This window comes from Staurois parvus, unplaced genomic scaffold, assembly GCF_062004578.1.
Source record: "Staurois parvus isolate SC_StPar_1 unplaced genomic scaffold, SC_StPar_1.0 ptg000304l, whole genome shotgun sequence".
Taxonomy (NCBI): domain Eukaryota; kingdom Metazoa; phylum Chordata; class Amphibia; order Anura; family Ranidae; genus Staurois; species Staurois parvus.
Window position 1 is genome coordinate 1,743,563 of NW_028318100.1, and position 18,615 is coordinate 1,762,177.

General features: G+C 44.3%; 1 protein-coding gene across 3 annotated transcripts in view; it reads right to left on the minus strand.

Annotated features, from left to right (window-relative positions):
• MBOAT7 (membrane bound acylglycerophosphatidylinositol O-acyltransferase MBOAT7) overlaps positions 1-18,615 on the minus strand; it is a 598,958-nt gene that overhangs the window by 434,907 nt on the left and 145,436 nt on the right. For 2 of the 3 annotated variants that reach the window (XM_089683323.1, XM_089683322.1), the window contains exon 2: positions 14,695-14,780. The exons of the other annotated variant lie outside the window; for it this stretch is intronic. In XM_089683323.1, coding sequence (XP_089539449.1) covers positions 14,695-14,770 — 76 coding nt within the window. In that variant the 5' untranslated portion in view covers positions 14,771-14,780. The remainder of the gene's footprint in view (positions 1-14,694; positions 14,781-18,615) is intronic. 3 annotated transcript variants of the gene reach the window in all.

Below are 18,615 nucleotides of genomic sequence, written 5' to 3' on the forward strand. Positions count from 1 at the left end.
GATGAAGACTAGGGGTGGATGGCCTTCCTTTGGTTACAGGATACAGCCAGGGTAAATAAATCTACCTCGCCCAGGCTCTCGGATGTTCACCGGGGGTTGCTGGGATGTTAAAATGCTCGGTGCAGAGCAAAGAAAATGATACACATATACATATTATATATACACACACACACACACACACACACACACACACACACACACATTGCCGCAACCACCGCAACTTAGTATCTGTCCCCCTGCTCCCTAAAATCACTCCCCCCCCCCCCGTTTCATGTGCACTCCTGAACGCCCGATCGGTGTGCAACAAGCTTACCGCCATCCACAACATCTGTTTCCAGCTCCCTCAACCTCCTAGCGATTACGGAAACCTGGATCCAGCCCATTGACTCTACCTCCCCTGCTGCACTCTCCTACGGAGGTCTCACCTGGACCCACTCACCCAGACCCAACAGTCGTAAAGGTGGTGGGGTTGGTCTGCTCCTGTCACCACAGAGCACCTTCCAAGTCCTCCCAAACCCCCCTTCTCTATCCTTCTCCTTCGAGGCCCACTGCGTCCGACTATTCTCCCCAACCCCCCCTGAAGATTGCTGTGATATACCGGCCTCCTGGATCCATATCTCACTTCCTGGATGACTTTTCCTCCTGGCTACCGTTCTTCCTCTCCTCTGAGCTACCTACCATCATCCTTGGGGATTTCAACATCCCTGTCAACCTCGACAACCCGGCCACATCCCATCTCCTCTACTTAACCTCCTCCTATGCACTTGCACAGTGCATACAATCCACCACCCACTCCGACGCTAATATCCTTGATCTCGTCTTCTCCAACCGCTGCACTCCCCACAACCTCACTAACACCCCCTTCCCTCTCTCTGACCACAACCTGATTACCTTCTCTATCTCCTCGTCCTCCAACGCCTACCCCTCCAAATGTCACACTACTACCAGCCGTAACCTCCGCAACCTTAACCTTGCCTCCCTCCACTCTGCAGCTGATCAACTCTATGACAGCATCCTTCCCCTGTCCTGCCCTGACTTGGCTATGACTGCCTATAACAACATGCTGTCAACAGCCCTTGACTCACTAGCGCCTTTAACCACACGCAACATCAGACCCCGACCTCTCCAGCCCTGGCAGACTGATCACACCACATCCGTCAAACGACACAGTCGTGCCCTGGAGCGACTATGGCGTAAAACCAAATCCCAACAAGCCTTCACCCGCTACAAATCTGCCTTCCACACCTACACCTCCACCCTCCACGCAGCCAAACAAGCCTACTTCCTGACCCTCATCAAGGCCCTCTCCTCCAATCCTCGCCGACTCTTCTCCACCTTCAACTCTCTACCCCCTCCACCCCCACCCAGCACCTCACTCACCACCCTTGAGATTGCCAATCACTTCAAAAACAAGATTGACACAATTCGCAAGGACATCGCCGCAACTCCCACTCCCTCTCAACCCGTCCCCTCTCACACAGCTACCCCCTCATCCCCCCCTCTCCCTCGACATAACCCGCAGGGACTTAGTCACTGCTCAAACTCCCTCCAACCCCGTTCCCCCTCACTCAGCTACCCCCTCATCACCCCTCTCCCATGGCCCCTCCACTGCTCTGACCTCCACCCCACATTCCTCATACTGAAGCCCCCTCAACACTCCGCACCTTTGACCTTACTACCATCGAGGAAGTCTCCAAGGTCCTCTCTGATGCCCGCCTCACTACCTGCCCCCTCGCCCCTATCCCCTCAACTCCTACAACCTCCTTCCCCCTCCATCCTATGCTCCCTCACCCACATCTTTAATCTCTCCCTCTCCTCCGGCACTTTCCTCTCCCCTCTGAAGCATGCACACATCACCCCCATACTTAAAAAGCCCTCCCTGGACCCCAATGACCCAAACAACCTCAGACCAATCTCCCTGCTCCCAATCACATCCAAACTCCTTGAGCGCCTAGTCTACACCCGCCTAAGCTCTCACCTCAACGACAACAACCTCCTCGATCCCCTACAGTCCAGCTTCCGCCCCCTACACTCCACCGAAACTGCCTTACTCAAACTCTCCAACGACCTGCTAACCGCCAAAGCTAATGGCCACTATTCAGTGCTCCTACTCCTTGACCTCTCTGCGGCCTTCGACACAGTCGATCACCCCCTCCTCCTCAAAAAACTACACTCCCTCGGCCTCAGAGATTCTGCTCTCTCCTGGCTCTCATCCTACCTGTCACAACGCTCTTTCAGCGTTACCTATAATGCTACCACCTCCCCCTCACTCCCCCTCTCTGTTGGGGTCCCTCAAGGCTCTGTCCTCGGGCCCCTTCTCTTCTCCATCTACACCTCCTCCCTTGGCCAACTCATACACGCTCACGGCTTCAACTACCACCTATATGCCGACGACACACAAATCTATCTCTCAACCCCCCACCTCACCCCCTCAGTTTCCGCCCGAATCACACACCTACTGAGCGACAGACTGGATGTCGCTCCACTTCCTTAAACTGAACCTCTCCAAAACAGAGTTTCTGGTCTTTCCCCCCCCAGCCCGCACGCCACCCCCCCCCCATTGACTTCTCCATCATGTCCAACAATGCCACCATCAAACCCGCCCCGCAGGCCACCCCCCTCTGCCAATCCCTCCACTGGCTTCCGATTGCGCAATGGATCAAAATCCTAACACTGACGTACAAAGCTGTCCACCATACTGCCCCGAACTACATCACCGACCTAATATCCAAGTACCACCCAACACGCACACTCCGCTCCTCACAAGACCTCCTCTCTAGTTCCCTGGTCTCCTCCTCCCATGCCCGCCTCCAGGACTTCTCCAGGAGGTCACCCATCCTCTGGAACTCCCTGCCCCAACCCATCAGATCACCTACTCTCCTCTAGGCGCGCCCTGAAAACCCACCTCTTCAGGGAAGCCTACCCCACCCCCTGCTAACTTGCCGACCTCCTCCACTCTTCCTACCACTCCATCCCCCACAGCTTTCTCCTCCTGTGCCACCATCCCCTCCCTCCTAGATTGTAAGCTCGAAAGAGCAGGGCCCTCGATCCCCTCACGTTTTGCATTGTATTGTTCTGTCCCCCATTGTAATGTACAGCGCTGAGCGAACTATTGGCGCTTTATAAATACTGTATAATATATATATATATATACACACACACACACAGTGGGGCAAAAAAGTATTTAGTCAGCCACCGATCGTGCAAGTTCTCCCACTTAAAAAGATGACAGAGGCCTGTAATTGGCATCATAGGTAGACCTCAACTATGAGAGACAAAATGAGAAAACAAATCCAGACAGACAATCACATTGGCTGATTTGGAAAGAATTTATTTGCAAATTATGGTGGAAAATAAGTATTTGGTCAATATCAAAAGTTAATCTCAATACTTTGTTATATATCCTTTGTTGGCAATGAGAGGTCAAACATTTCCTGTAAGTCTTCACAAGGTTGGCACACACTGTTGCTGGTATGTTGGCCCATTCCTCCATGCAGATCTCCTCTAGAGCAGTGATGTTTTGGGGCTGTCACTGGGCAACACGGACTTTCAACTCCGTCCAAAGGTTTTCTATGAGGTTGAGATCTGGAGACTGGCTAGGCCACTCCAGGACCTTGAAATGCTTCTTACGAAGCCACTCCTTCGTTGCCCGGGCGGTATGTTTGGGATCATTGTCATGTTGGAAGACCCAGCCACATTTCATCTTCAAATCCCTTGCTGATGGAAGGAGTTTTGCACTCAAAATCTCACGATACATGGCCCCATTCATTCACCCTGGTCCCTTTGCGGAGAAACAGCCCCAAAGCATGATGTTGCCACCCCCATGCTTCACAGTAGGTATGGTGTTCTTTGGATGCAACTCAGCATTCTCTCTCCTCCAAACACGACGAGTTGTGTTTCTACCAAACAGTTCTATTTTGGTTTCATCTGACCATATGACATTCTCCCAATCCTCTTCTGGATCATCCAAATGCTCTCTAGCAAACTTCAGACGGGCCCGGACATGTACTGGCTTAAGCAAGGGGACACGTCTGGTACTGCAGGATCTGAGTCCCTGGTGGCGTAGTGGGTTACTGATGGTAGCCTTTGTTACATTGGTCCCAGCTCTCTGCAGGTCATTCACTAGGTCCCCCCGTGTGGTCCTGGGATTTTTGCTCACCGTTCTTGTGATCATTTTGACCCCACGGGGTGAGATCTTGCGTGGAGGCCAAGATCGAGGGAGATTATCAGTGGTCTTGTATGTCTTCCATTTTCTAATTATTGCTCCCACAGTTGATTTGTTCACACCAAGCTGCTTGCCTATTGCAGATTCGGTCTTTCCAGCCTTGTGCGGGTCTACAATTTTGTTTCTGGTGTCCTTTGACAGCTCTTTGATCTTCACCATAGTGGAGTTTGGAGTGTGACTGTTTGAGGTTGTGGACAGGTGTCTTTTATACTGATAAGTTCAAAACAGGTGCCATTTATACAGGTAATGAGTGCAGGACAGAGGAGCCTCTTAAAAGAAGAAGGTACAGGTCTGTGAGAGCCAGAAATCTTGCTTGTTTGTAGGTGGCCAAATACTTATTTTCCACCATAATTTGCAAATAAATTCTTTCCAAATCAGCCAATGCGATTGTCTGGATTTGTTTTCTCATTTTTTCTCTCATAGTTGAGGTCTACCTATGATGCCAATTACAGGCCTCTCCTTTTTAAGTGGGAGAACTTGCACGATCGGTGGCTGACTAAATACTTTTTTGCGTGTATGTATGTATGTATGTATGTATGTATGTATGTATGTATGTATGTATGTATGTATGTATGTATGTATATATATATATATATACACACACACACACACACATATATATACACATATATATATATACACACATATACATATATACACATACACACACATACATACAGTTGCAAGAAAAAGTATGTGAACCCCTTGGGATTACGTGGAGTTTTGCATGAATTGGGCATAAAATGTGCTCTGAACGTCATCTAAGTCACAACAATAGAAGAACACAGTCTGCTGAACATAATACTACACAAAGATTAGATGTTGCCATGGTTTAATTGCACATAACATGTAAACATTCACAGTACAGAGAGGAAAAAGTATGTGAGGCCCTAGCTTAATGACTTCTCCCAGAGCTAATTGGAGCCAGGAGTGAGCCAACCTTGACTAAAAATAGTGTGATGATATTGGATGTGTTGCTGACAGCTGTCCTGCCCTTAAAAAACACACACCTGTTTTGGGTTTACTGGTTTCAAGAAGCACTGTCTGATGTGAACCATGCCTCACAGAAAAGAGCTCTCAGAAGACCTACGATCAAGAATTGTTGACTTGCAAGAAGCTGGAAAGGGTTACAAAAGTATCTCCAAAAGCCTTGATGTTCATGTGTCCACGGTAAGACAGACTGTCTACAAATGGAGAAAGTTTAGCACTGTTGCTACTCTCCCTAGGCGTGGTCATCCTGTAAAAATGACTGCAAGAGCACAGCGCAGAATGCTGCATGAGGTAAAGAAGGATCCCAGAGTGTCAGCTAAAGACCTACAGAAATCTCTGGCACATGCTAACATTTTTGTTGACACATCTACAATAAGGAAAACACTAAACAAGAATGGAGTACATGGGAGGACACCACGGAGGAAGCCATTGCTGTCCAAAAATAATATTGCAGCACGTTTGAAGTTTGCAAAAGAGCACCTGGATGTTCCACAGCACTACTGGCAAAATATACTGTGGACAGATGAAACCAAGATTGAGTTGTTTGGGAAGAACACACAACACTATGTGTGAAGAAAAAAAGGCACAGCACACCAACATCAAAACCTCATCCCCACTGTAAAACACGGTGGAGGGAGCATCATGGTTTGGGGCTGCTTTGCTGCCTCAGGGCCTGGACGGATTGTTGTCATTGATGGGAAAATGAATTCCAGAGTTTATCAAGACATTTTGCAGGAAAACGTACGACCATCTGTCCGCCAACTGAAGCTCTGCAGAGGATGGGTGATGCAACAGGACAATGACCCAAAGCATACAAGTAATTCAACAAAACAATGGCTGCAGCAGCACAGAATACGCCTTCTGGAGTGGCCCAGTCAGAGTCCTGACCGCAACCCGATTGAAATGCTGTGGCATGACCTTAAGAGAGCGATTCACACCAGACATCCCAAGAATATTGCTACACTGAAACAGTTTTGTGAAGAGGAGTGGTCCAAAATTACTCCAGATCGTTGTGCAGGTCTGATCTGCAACTACAGGAAACGTTTGGTTGAGGTTATTGCTGTCAAAGGAGGGTCAACCAGTTATTAAGTCCAAAAGGTTCACATACTTTTTCCTCCCTGCACTGTGAATGTTTACATGTTATCTGCAATTAAACCATGGCAACATCTAATGTTTGTGTAGTATTATGTTCAGCAGACTGTGTTCTTCTATTGTTGTGACTTAGATGACGTTCAGAGCACATTTTATGCCCAATTCATGCAAAACTCCTCGTAATCCCAAGGGGTTCACATACTTTTTCTTGCAACTGTGTGTGTGTGTGTGTGTGTGTGTATGTATACACACACACACACACACACACGCACACACACACATATATATACATATACATATACACATACATACACACACACACACACACACACACACACACACATATATATATACATATACATATACACATACATACACACACACACACACACACACACACACACACACACACACACACACACACACACACTTTTAAATATATATCAATTTTTTTGAGGCCATCCCCATTTATCATTTATTCACAATACAATCATTATGGACACAGTCCCTGGAGTTAAAGTTCCCGAAACAAACTAAAGAAAAATGGCGCCCGCACATTCATTCGCATATTGCGAGCAACCCACCATAGACAATATAAATAATTTTACATTTGTGGAATGGTATATGGTCATGGTAACAGTAACAGACCCTTAAGAGGTTGGAAAGAACATTTAATCCGTTTTTTTGGGGGGATAGAGCTTTCTCTTCCTGAACTACGTGTCATTAAAGCCGTGTGGAATGCTTTCCTCTTCTGAGACCAAGGCAAAATGGCGCTCGCGCATGCATGATACAATGGTATACTTTCAATGCGGACAAACGCAAAATGGTGCCGGCGGTTTTGCGCATGTGCACTTGCACCGGTCTCCGGCAAGATGGCGCTCGACAAACCTGGCACGATTTTTGAAGATTCTGAAACCTATAAATAGCAATTTTTGGACGTCAGGCTGCAAAATTGGCATACCCCTTTTGACAATGTACGAAACGCGTCAAGGAGCCTTGCTAGCCGTGACATCAAGAGCCTGGACGAGGTAGATTCATTTACCCTGGCTGTATCCTGTAAATCAAAAGGAAGACCATCCACCCCTAGGCTTCATTCCAGACCACCCTAAAGAGGGATCTTTGACTGTTATCGACAGTATACGATACAACGCGCTATACCCAAGCGCTTCTGGTGAGTGCGCATTTATTACATTCATTAGCACACCCACCTCAGGATTTAATCTCTCTAATCTATCCTTATCAGTTCCTAATTGCGGTGGATTAGAGTGCTCATTTGACTATCTCCCTATAAATTTAGATCAGCTCATGGGAGGAAATCACAGATGGGGGGCACAGTCACAGATGGGGTGCTGCTTTTGCACGAGTGCTGCGTTGGAGTGCTAAGACGCAGTTAAACACAGCAGTTTAACTAAAGTAGGATAACTCAAGCAGCAGGAAGATGCAACAATAAGAAACTCTACTGCATGCTGGACAGACTGCATCAAACACCCTGGGAAACATCTCTTACAAGTCCGAGTCCCACCTCGTGTACCTTTTTAATATGTCCCCTCTACTCCTCCTTTTCATATTACTTTCCTGCGTTCCCAAAATCTCACTTCTTTATCCTTCTGCTCCACCCCAAAACGTGTACATCTCACCCTCACAGCTACCATCTCCGTACTACTGCTCTCATCGCCTCCTGCTGATAGTGCACTCTCCTGCTGACCCAAACACCAGGACTGGAAGGCATGTGCACTCGTGTACATCTCGCTCCCATGTTACTTTCCTCACCCTTCTTCTCCTAACCTCTGGGGATATCTCCCCAAACCCTGGTCTTCCACTATTTCACCCCCACACCAGGCATCCTCTTTTTTTTCCGGGAATAGCCGCAATCCCCTCAATTTAACATCAGTCCTCGTGCTCCCAAAAACCACCCTCCCTTTTTCATGTGCACTCTGGAATGCCCACTCTGTCTGTAATAAGCTCACCTCTGTCCATTACCTTTTTGTCTCCCACTCCCTTAACCTGCCAGCAATTACAGAAACCTGGCTCCATGCAGCAGATTACGCTTCCCCCGAAGCACTTTTCTATGGAGGCCTCATCTGGACCCACTCACCCAGACCCAGTGGTCGGAAAGGTGGTAAGGTTGGTTTGCTTCTATCCCCACTGAGCACCTTTCAAGTCCTCCCTAACCCTCCCTCTCTATCCTTTTCTTCTTTCGAGACTCACTGCATCCGGCTGTTTTCTCCCATTTCTCTGAGGATTGCAGTGATCTATCGGCCTCCTGCACCTGTGTCCCGCTTTCTTGATTTTTTCTCCGCCTGGCTACCCTACTTTCTCTCCTCTGAACTACCCACTATCATTCTCGGAGATTTTAACATCCCTATTAATGTTAACAACCCGACTACATCCCAACTCTTCAACCTAACCTCATCTTTTGCATTAGCACAGTGTATACAGTACTCCACTCACTCTGATGGGAATACATTAGACCTTGTTTTCTCCCATCTTTGCACTCCCTACAACCTCACAAACACCCTCTTTCCACTCTCTGAAGACGAGGACACTGTGAAGGTGATGAGATTGTGATCAAACACCTATCCCTCCAAGCAGCAAACAATTACCCCCAGAAACCTTCACAACTTGAACCCTGCAACTGACCAACTATGGCAGAATCTCTCCCTTGTCCTGCCCTGACCTGGCCACTGCTGTCTATAACAGTTCGCTTTCATCCGCATTAGACTCACTAGCTCCTTTAACACGAAGCATCAGGCCCCGTCCGTTACAACCTTGGCAGACTGACGACACCAGAAATCTTAAACGACATAGTCGTGCGCTGGAGCGATTGTGGCATAAAACCAAATCCCAGCAAGCATTCACCTGATATAAATCTGCTTTCTTAACATACAATTCCTCCCTTCATACTGCCAAACAAGCCTACTTTGTCACTCTTATTAATACCTTGTCATCCAGTCCTCTTAGTCTCTTCTCTACTTTTAACTCTCTACTTTCTCCACCTCAACTAAGTACCTCACTCACTGCTCATGAGATTGCAAATCATTTCAAAAACAAGATTGACGCAATTCGTAGAGGTATCGCCACTGCACAGACATCCATCCCACTTCGCATACCTTATACTAAACCTCCCTCAACACTTTCCTCTTTTGACCTTGCTACTACCAAAGAGGTCACTAAGGTTTTCTCAGAAGCCCATCTCATTACCTGCCCCTCTGGATCCTGTCCCCTCACAACTACTACGGTCAACCTCTTCTTCCATCCTATGCTCACTCACATCTTCAATCTTTCCCTCTCTACTGGTGCCTTTCCCTCCCCTTTAAAGCATGCGCAAATCACTCCCATACTTAAAAAGCCCTCCCTGGACCCCACCAACCTGAACAACTTAAGACCCATCTCCCTGCTGCCATTTACCTCTAAACTCCTAGAATGCTTAGTCTACAATCGCCTGAGCTCCCACCTCACCAACAACCACCTTCTTGACCCTTTACAGTCTGGCTTTCACCCACTCCACTGAAACTGCCCTACGAAAAACACACTAATTATCTACTAACCAATAAAACCAATGGCCACTACTCCGTACTCTTACTACTTGACCTCTCTGCGGCTTTTGATACGGTTGACCGTCCCCTCAAAAAACCTCTACCCTTGGTCTCAGAGACTCTGCTCTCCTGGTTCTCCTCCTACCTATTGCAGCGCTCCTTCAGCTCCTTTCTGTAGGGGGTCCCTCAAGGTTCTGTCTTTGAACCCCTTCTCTTCTCCATCTACACATGCTCCCTTGGTTACTTGATAAAACTCCCATGGCTTTAAGTACCATCTCTATGCTGATGACACACAAATCTAACTTTCTACCCCTCACCTCACCCCTTCAGTCTCCTCTCGCATTACTAACCTACTAAGAGACATATCGGCATGGATGTTACTCCACTTCCTCAAACGCAATCTTTTCGAAACTGAGCTCTTCATATTCCCCCCAGCATGTGCCCCCTCCCCGACTTCTCCATCAAGATCAATAACACAATGATCATTCCCTCCCCTCATGCCAAGGTGCTAGGTGTAATCCTAGACTCCCATCTGTCCTTTCACCCCCAAATCCAATCATTGTCCAAATCTTGTAGACTTCCCCTCCACAACATCTCCAAGATACGCCCGTTCCTAACCACGGAAACCACTAAGCAACTTATTCACTCCCTTGTTATATCTCGCCTTGACTATTGCAACTCCCTCTTCATTGGCCTACCGAATCGCAGGCTATCCCCTCTTCAGGCTATCATGAATGCTGCTGCCAGACTTATCCACCTTACTAACTGTTCTGATTCTGCCACCCCTCTCTGCCAATCCCTCCACTGGCTTTCCATTGCCCAACGGATAAAATTCAAAACATTAACAATAACGTATAAAGCCATTTATAACTCTGCCCCAAAATACATCAACGATCTGGTCTCTAAATATCACCCAAACCGTACTCTCCGCTCCTTGCAAGACCTCCTGCTCTCTAGCTCCCTTGTCTCCTCCTGCCATGCTCATCTCCAGGACTTTTCCAGAGCTTCCCCCATCCTCTGGAACTCTCTACCCCAATTTGTCAGACTATCGCCTACTCTGCTCACTTTTAGGCGATCTCTGAAAACCTATCACTTCAGGGAAGCCTATCCTGCCCTCAGCTAATAATGGAGTCTTCTACTCTCCCAACCAGTCCATCCCCCACAGTTACTACCTTTTGTACCACTAGCCCCTCCCTCCTAGATTGTAAGATCCAAGGAGCAGGGCCCTCCTTTCCCTCTTGTATTGAACTGTATTGTCTCCCGTTATATTGTAAAGGGCTGAGCAAACTGTTGGCACTATATAAATCCTGTATAATAATAATTCATCACCTGGAGATTACCCTGATTATTGGGAAGGCTTTACAGAGATTTTAATTACATTTATGTTTCAAAACGCATCAGAGGTGCATGTGCGTTTTTGATGTATAGAATCTTTATCCCTTTCTAATTTTTGGTATTTTAAGATAATATTTATTCATTTTATCATCTCATCGTTTGACTGGATTGCTTTTACTGTCTTTTAAGCGCTGCACTTTTTATACTGAAATTTTATTGAAGGCTTGTGGTGTACCTTTAGTGTTCAGCTGCTTATGTACATATATTTTCATAGCGCTCACTACACTTTTTACTTTTTATTAATTTGATGCAGTGTGCGGCGTATGGTTTGAGCACTGACAGGCTGAACCCCACCCCTTCAACCTCTGCAGCAATGCTGGCAGCACTCATACGTCCATTTCCCAAAGACAACCCCTGGATATGATGCTGAGCACGTGCACTCAACTTCTTTGGTCGACCATGGCGAGGCCTGTTCCGAGTGGAATCTGTCCTGTTAAACCGCTGTATGGTCTTGGCCAACGTGCTACAGCTCAGTTTCAGGATCTTGGCAATCTTCTTATAGCCTAGGCCATCTTTATGTAGAGCAACAATTTTTTTCCAGACCCCCCAGAGGAGTTCTTTGCCATGAGGTGTCATGTTGAACTTCCAGTTAACAGTATGAGTGAGAGCAATAACAAATTTAACACACCTGCTCCCCATTCACAGCTGAGACCTTGTAACACTAACGAGTCACATGACACCAGGGAGGGAAATAGCTAATTGGGCCCAATTTGGACATTTTTACTTAGGGATGTACTTCCTTTTGTTGCTAGTGGTTTAGACATTAATGGCTGCGTGTTGAGTTATTTTGAGGGAACAGAAAATTTACACGGTTATACAAGCTGTACACTCACTACTTTACATTGTAGCAAAGTGTCATTTCTTCAGTGTTGTCACATGAAAAGATAATAAAATATTTACAAAAATGTGAGGGGTGTACTCACTTTTGTGAGATACTGTATACATCTCTAACATGCATGCAGTGGATATAAAAAGTTTACACACCCGTTAAAATGTCAGGTTTCTGTGATTTAAAAAAATGACAAAGAATAATTTCAGAACTTTTTCCACCTTTAAATGTGACCTATAAACTGTACAACTCAATTGAAAAACAAACTGAAATCTTTTAAAAGGGGGGGAAGTAAACAGAAAAAAAAACAAATAATGTGGTGTGCACACCCTTTTATAACTGGGCATATAGCGGTGTTCAAAATTAAGCAATCACATACAAAATGATGTTACTTAGGCATCAGTACTTACCTGCCACCATTTAAAGCGCCTCTGATTAACCCAAAATAAAAGTTCAGCTGTTCTAGTAGGTCTTTCCTGACATTTTCTTAGTGGCATCCTACAGTAAAAGCAATAATCCATAGAGAGCTTCGAAAGCATCAGAGGGATCTCATTGTTAAAAAGGTATCAGTCAAGAGAAGGGTACAAAAGAATTTCCATGCCATTAGATATACCATGGAACACAGTGAAGACATAGTCAAGTGGAGAAAATATGGCGCAACAGTGACATTGCCAAGAACTGGATAGCCCTCCAAAATTGATGAAAAGACGAGAAGAAAAACTCGTCTGGGAGGCTGCCAAGTGGCCTATAGCAACATTAAAGAGAGCTGCAATATCTGGCAAGTACTGGCTGTGTGGTACATGTGACAACAATCTCCCATATTCTTCATATGTCTGGGCTGTGGGGTAGAGTGGCAAGACGGATGTTTTTCTTCGTAAAAAAAGCCTTCAAAGCCCGCCTAAATTTTGCAATAACACATCTGAAGTCTCCCAAAAGCATGAGTGAAAATGTGTTATGGTCTGATGAAACCAAGGTTAAACTGTTTGGCCATAATTCCAAAAGATATGTTTGGAGCAAAAAACACCGCACATCACCAAAAGAACACCATACCCACAGTGAAGCATGGTGGTTGCAGCATCATGCTTTGGGGCTGGTTTCCTTCAGCTGGAACTGGAGCCTTAGTCAAGGTAGAAGGAATTATGAACAGTTCCAAATACTAGTCAATATTGGCACAAAACCTCCAGGCTTCTGCTAGGAAGCTGAACATGAAGAGGAACTTCATCTCTCAGCGTGACAACGACACAAAGCATACATCCAAATCAATAAAGGAATGGCTTCACCAGAAGTTTAAAGTTTTGGAGTGGTCCAGCCACAGCCCAGACCTGAATCCGGTTAAAAATCTGTGGGGTGGTCTGAAGAGGGCTGTGCACAGGTGATGCCCTCGCAATCTGACAGATTTGGAGTGTTTTTGCAAGGAAGAGTTGGCAAATATTGCCAAGTCAAGATGCGCCATGCTGATAGACTCGTACCCAAAAAGACTGAGTGCTGTACTAAAATCAAAAGGTGCATCAACAATGTATTAATTTAAGGGTGTGCACACTTATGCAACCATATTTTAGTTTATTTTTACTTCCCTTCACCTAAAAGACTTCAGTTTTGTTGTTTTACTGAGCTGTACAGTTTATAGGTTACATTAAAAAAGTGGAAAAAGTTCTGAAATGATTTAGCTTTGTCTCAATTTCTTTACATCACAGAAACCTGACATTTTAACAGGGGTGTGCAGACTTTTTCTATCATACACACACACACACAGTAACAGCAAATCCTGTCTACTCTCTCTCAACAGTTTGCAGCTCTGCCGGTCTCAGCCATGTATAATATATACAGAGCTGAGACTGTCAGAATTTCAAAACGGTTGGTAGAGTGAGAGTTGAAGTGATATGCAGAGCCGACAATGTACAGAGCCCTGAATGGGGGAGGCTTCTTCCAGAGTGCGGACCTGCTCAGTGTACTTATGAAGTGCAAAACTCCATAGTGTGTAGCCTGTATTAGACTGGGGTGCCTTGAGACTGGAGGGTCCTTTCATATGGGCGTTCCGGTTTTTTTTTTTTTTTTCTTCTTTTTTTTTTAGCAGTTTACTCACGTTTTTGCCAAGAAAAAAAAACCAAACAAACCGGATTAGTGCACATCATTATTGCATTTGTTTTTCATCCGTTTACCATCTATTTTTTTTACATCCTTTACCAATGCAAAAATGGACCGTATGTCTGTTTACATCCATTTTCCACCAGTTTACATCCATTTTTCGCTTGTCACTTTTTTTTTTTTTTTTTTAAAAAACAGAAGACAAATAGGGTTTTCTTCCATTCCTAAAAACGGATGCAGACATTAAACATGTAAATAGATGATCATCCATTTACATCCGCTAGTCCATAGTAATACATGGGTGTCCGTTTTTTTATCCATAAAACGGACAGATTAAAAACAGGACTTACGGAACACCCGTGTAAAAGACACCTGAATATACTTTCAAAGGGTGCATTGACTGAAAAAAGTGAGAAAAACAGCGAGTTAGAGAAATGACATCAACTGTTACAATAGTGATACTTCGATACAAAGCATAGTGAACACTGGGGGGGGGGGAAAAAAAAAAAAAAAAAAAAAAAAAAAAAAAAAAAAAAACTTACTTGAATTCTTAAAAAGGAAACCCACAGGAATGGATAACAGCAACACACAAAGATATGTTATTTCATCAGGGGACATTGTTCACCTCCTACCAAGGAAACAGATACAAAAAAAACAAAAAAAAAAAAAACACAAATTATGATATTGGAGTAAAAATTACAAACAAAAAAAAAAAAATCTGATTTACCTGTAAATTACATATTTTGGAGTACAGGCTGGATATAGGTAGAAACAAACAATAGAGGGCATATAATTCCTCCAGAGAACAGTAGTTTGAAAGAGAACCAACAGCAGTGTAAATAAAACCAATAGCTTTATTATACTTCACAAAAATTGGTAATAGACCTTTTAAGTCAAAGGAGCCTCCATTCACATCAATAAAATGGATAACGTTATCACTTTAAAATGGCCCTGGCCACACATACTCAGAACATAATACTACTACCTTCCATCTTAAATGAGCATTATTCAGGGGTCAATAAACAATTGTCTTGCATAGTGGACTAGCCACTCTGACCAGAAATGCAAGATCCAAGACTCTGGGAAATAGATTTTCCAACCGGGACAAGGTCCACCATAGATGGATGGCACTTGTAAATGAACAAAAAATTGGGGCAGAATAACTCACCGAGTTTGCCCAATGTAAACCACCAAATTGGTAATTGACATCCCATAGGGAATGGCAGCCACAAAAATTGTAACTATTAAAGCACATTAGTATAATATCTCGCAGTTGAATACTACATAGTTGGTGACTTAATGGTCTGTTCATCCAGTAAATACACTTCATCTGATCACAGATTAGTTGAGAAAAATTAAGCATCCAGCTTCAATAATTATCAGTAGGTAACAATATCACTATTATATGATGAAAGAATGAGGGCTAATGCCCCTTTAATCTGATCACAGGTATAGGCGATTTGATTATCTCCAAATCGCTATGTAGACATAAATGACATTGATTTCCCACTTGAAATAGAGGCTCATAGCCTTGTAATGATGACAGTAGAAGATTAATAACTCCAAGGTAATGAGACCAGTTCAGTCCCAGGTGTATAAATCTCAGATATTCAATTGAGGTAAAGGCTTGAACAGCCTAATATTAAAATGGTTGAAGGAAAAATGATCCAGTATAATGAACTCAGTCCAGCTTGATCACCAGTGCAACAAAATAGTGTCCAAAGTCAATATTGACCATTTGTGGAGTCACTATGGCCTTGATTCACTAAGATGTGAGTGTATTAGCAGAGACTGACCATTCAGGCAGACTCCGGTCAATCAATCAGTCGTCTGACCAGCGTCTAGCAAGCTCATTAACGAGCGTCTACTTTGCCATTAGTGAATGTGGTATCCTGTCTGGCACATTTTTAGGTGCAATACCGGATATATTCGCTAGATGGCGCACAAGCACAGGCTTTATTAACATTGGCGTTTTTCTGATAGCAAAAGAGAATTTTTAGAATGTAATAAAGAGTACAGCTGTATTAGAATTTTCTATTTTTTTTTTGCTGTTTCTCTAAAAATGATCAGGAAAGTAATGCATTGACTAATGAATGTCATACATTCTATTTTCAAATGTTAAACATTTTCACAGTTATATCTCAAATAATTTATATATTTCTAATTTCCCAATATAGTTATATATCTTCATTCTCTTTAATCACATAACTATTCTATGTTAAAAGACAAGTGCAGCGCTATAAATGCATGTGATCAATAATGAACGCATGTAAAAACCAAAAAGTGCAAAGAATTGCAATAATGATGTAAACTGGTAAATCGTGCTAAAATAAGTTCATATAATCATTCCTGAATAATGGAATGTCCTTCGTGTGAGAGTACCAACTCAGAGAGTGCCTATGAACGGCATGTGTGGTCTCTCCGTGACGGTCAGTAGTGCATGAACTCGTGAAAGGTAAACCACCCTTGGGACTGGTCTACATTCACCAGAACAAAAGTATTAATGTGCATGGGTTATACACATCGCACATCTGGGGGTGCAGCGGTATGCTGGCAGCTATGGGTTAGTCAACCAGCTCCATCCATCCATCCATCAGGGTGGGTGCCCAAATGGTCCTGGGGAGGAATTAGCTCAGCCACAGGAGCCAGAAAGATGCTCAATAGTGTAGTACACTGTCACAAGGGTGGATGACCTTTCACGAGTTCATGCACTACTGTTCGTGGTTATATTTATCTTGTGTAATACCATTTTACTAGTCTATATCATTTGACCAGCGCTCGCTTTATCATTTTTAAACAATGTAACTATTCTACATTATAGCTCAAACTGTGTTTCCCACAGTGGTTTGAGCTCAGAACTTACAGCACTTGGGTCATGGGTTCTAATCCCAGTCTTGGCAACATCCCAAAAAAATGGAGATCAATTTTCTGGGTTGTGGCAGGAATATTGATCAATCAATTATGATTTTGCCTAATGACTAGAAAGTGGATGAATGTTACTTGCGTACTGTTCTTCTGCCAATTAGGAAATGTGCAAGTTTCATGCCGTGTATATTTCATTGTAACTTTTTTCTCTTTTAAATCTGTCTCCTTATACAACTTGACCCCCTCCCCCACCCCATCATCACCTGTCCCATATGCAAATCTATGGATCACCGCCCCACTCTGTAACTATCTATTTACTGATCAAGTGAATGTGTCTCATTTTCTATCAGCTACAGCTCAGATCTCACATTATTATACAATTGCTGATTGTATCTCACCACTAGTCTGATTGAATTCACAATTCCTGGTCAGTCCTGTTCCCTGACCTCTAATAACCTTTAGGGCCAGTTCACACTACATGTGTTTCAGTTGCTTTTTCAGCATCACAAACGCACAGAAAGAAGGTTATATGGTTGTCAGTGTCATAGTTCACATCAGCGCTTGCATTTTCAATGCATTGCAGGTGCTGTAAACAAAGTTGACCACGCTGCATTGTTTCTGCACAGAACTGTACTGGAACACATTGAAACGTCCTTGAATGTACTAAAACGCACATGTCCCTAACTACATTGAATATAAAGAAAATAGAAAAAAATAAGCGGAAGGGATACAAAAATGCAATGTAAACATGTCCAAAACGCATCCAAAATGTACTGGAACACACTAAACATGCATGCCAAAAGGGCATGAAAAAAACCCATCAGGAACACATCTAGACTGTTTCTATAGTGTGAACCAGCCCTTAGGACTTGTTCACACCATTGGTAGTGCAGAAACGCATGCAAGAACACACATTTTCCAGCAGAGCAAAGAAATGCAATGCCCTATGTAGATGTGCGCAGGTACCATGATGAAAACGTTGTTGCACCTACACACGTCTATTAAAAACAGCCCCATTCACAGCCACAAATACGCATGGCACCACACTACTGTGCGGTTAGGTGTGACACACTTGGAAAATAACATAAAAATAAGCCAACATGGCTAAAACATATCTTGAAAATATGGGGACTCTGATATCCGGCGACAGTCCGTTCACGAACGAGAAGCAATTCTGCACCCCTAAAACCAACATAGAGGAAAGGGATGGTCAAATTGCTGTGCTGCTTCCAAACCACCTCTGGCATGCCAGGGTCATTATGCAGGTCCTCGATGCCAGTTCTTGCCTGCGGCCACAAAATATCCACTGGCCACAAGTGAAGGTGAGTGGAGGACGTGAAGGTGGATTTCTACCAGCTTCAACCGCAAGCAGTACCACTCCTGAAAAATGAGAGCAAATAATCATTGACACGTCATCATGACAGTCAATTCTCAGTGCAGGCTATCTAGAGTGTCTTTCCTTTTTAACCATTTCAAGCGTTCAAGGAAACATTCTTGGAGCATCTACTGTGTTTGGAAAGGCCCAAGGTCCCCCCCTCCCCCAGGCACACTAATGCTTATGCAGGCCATAGACGGGGAGAAAAACAGCCGATTTTTCT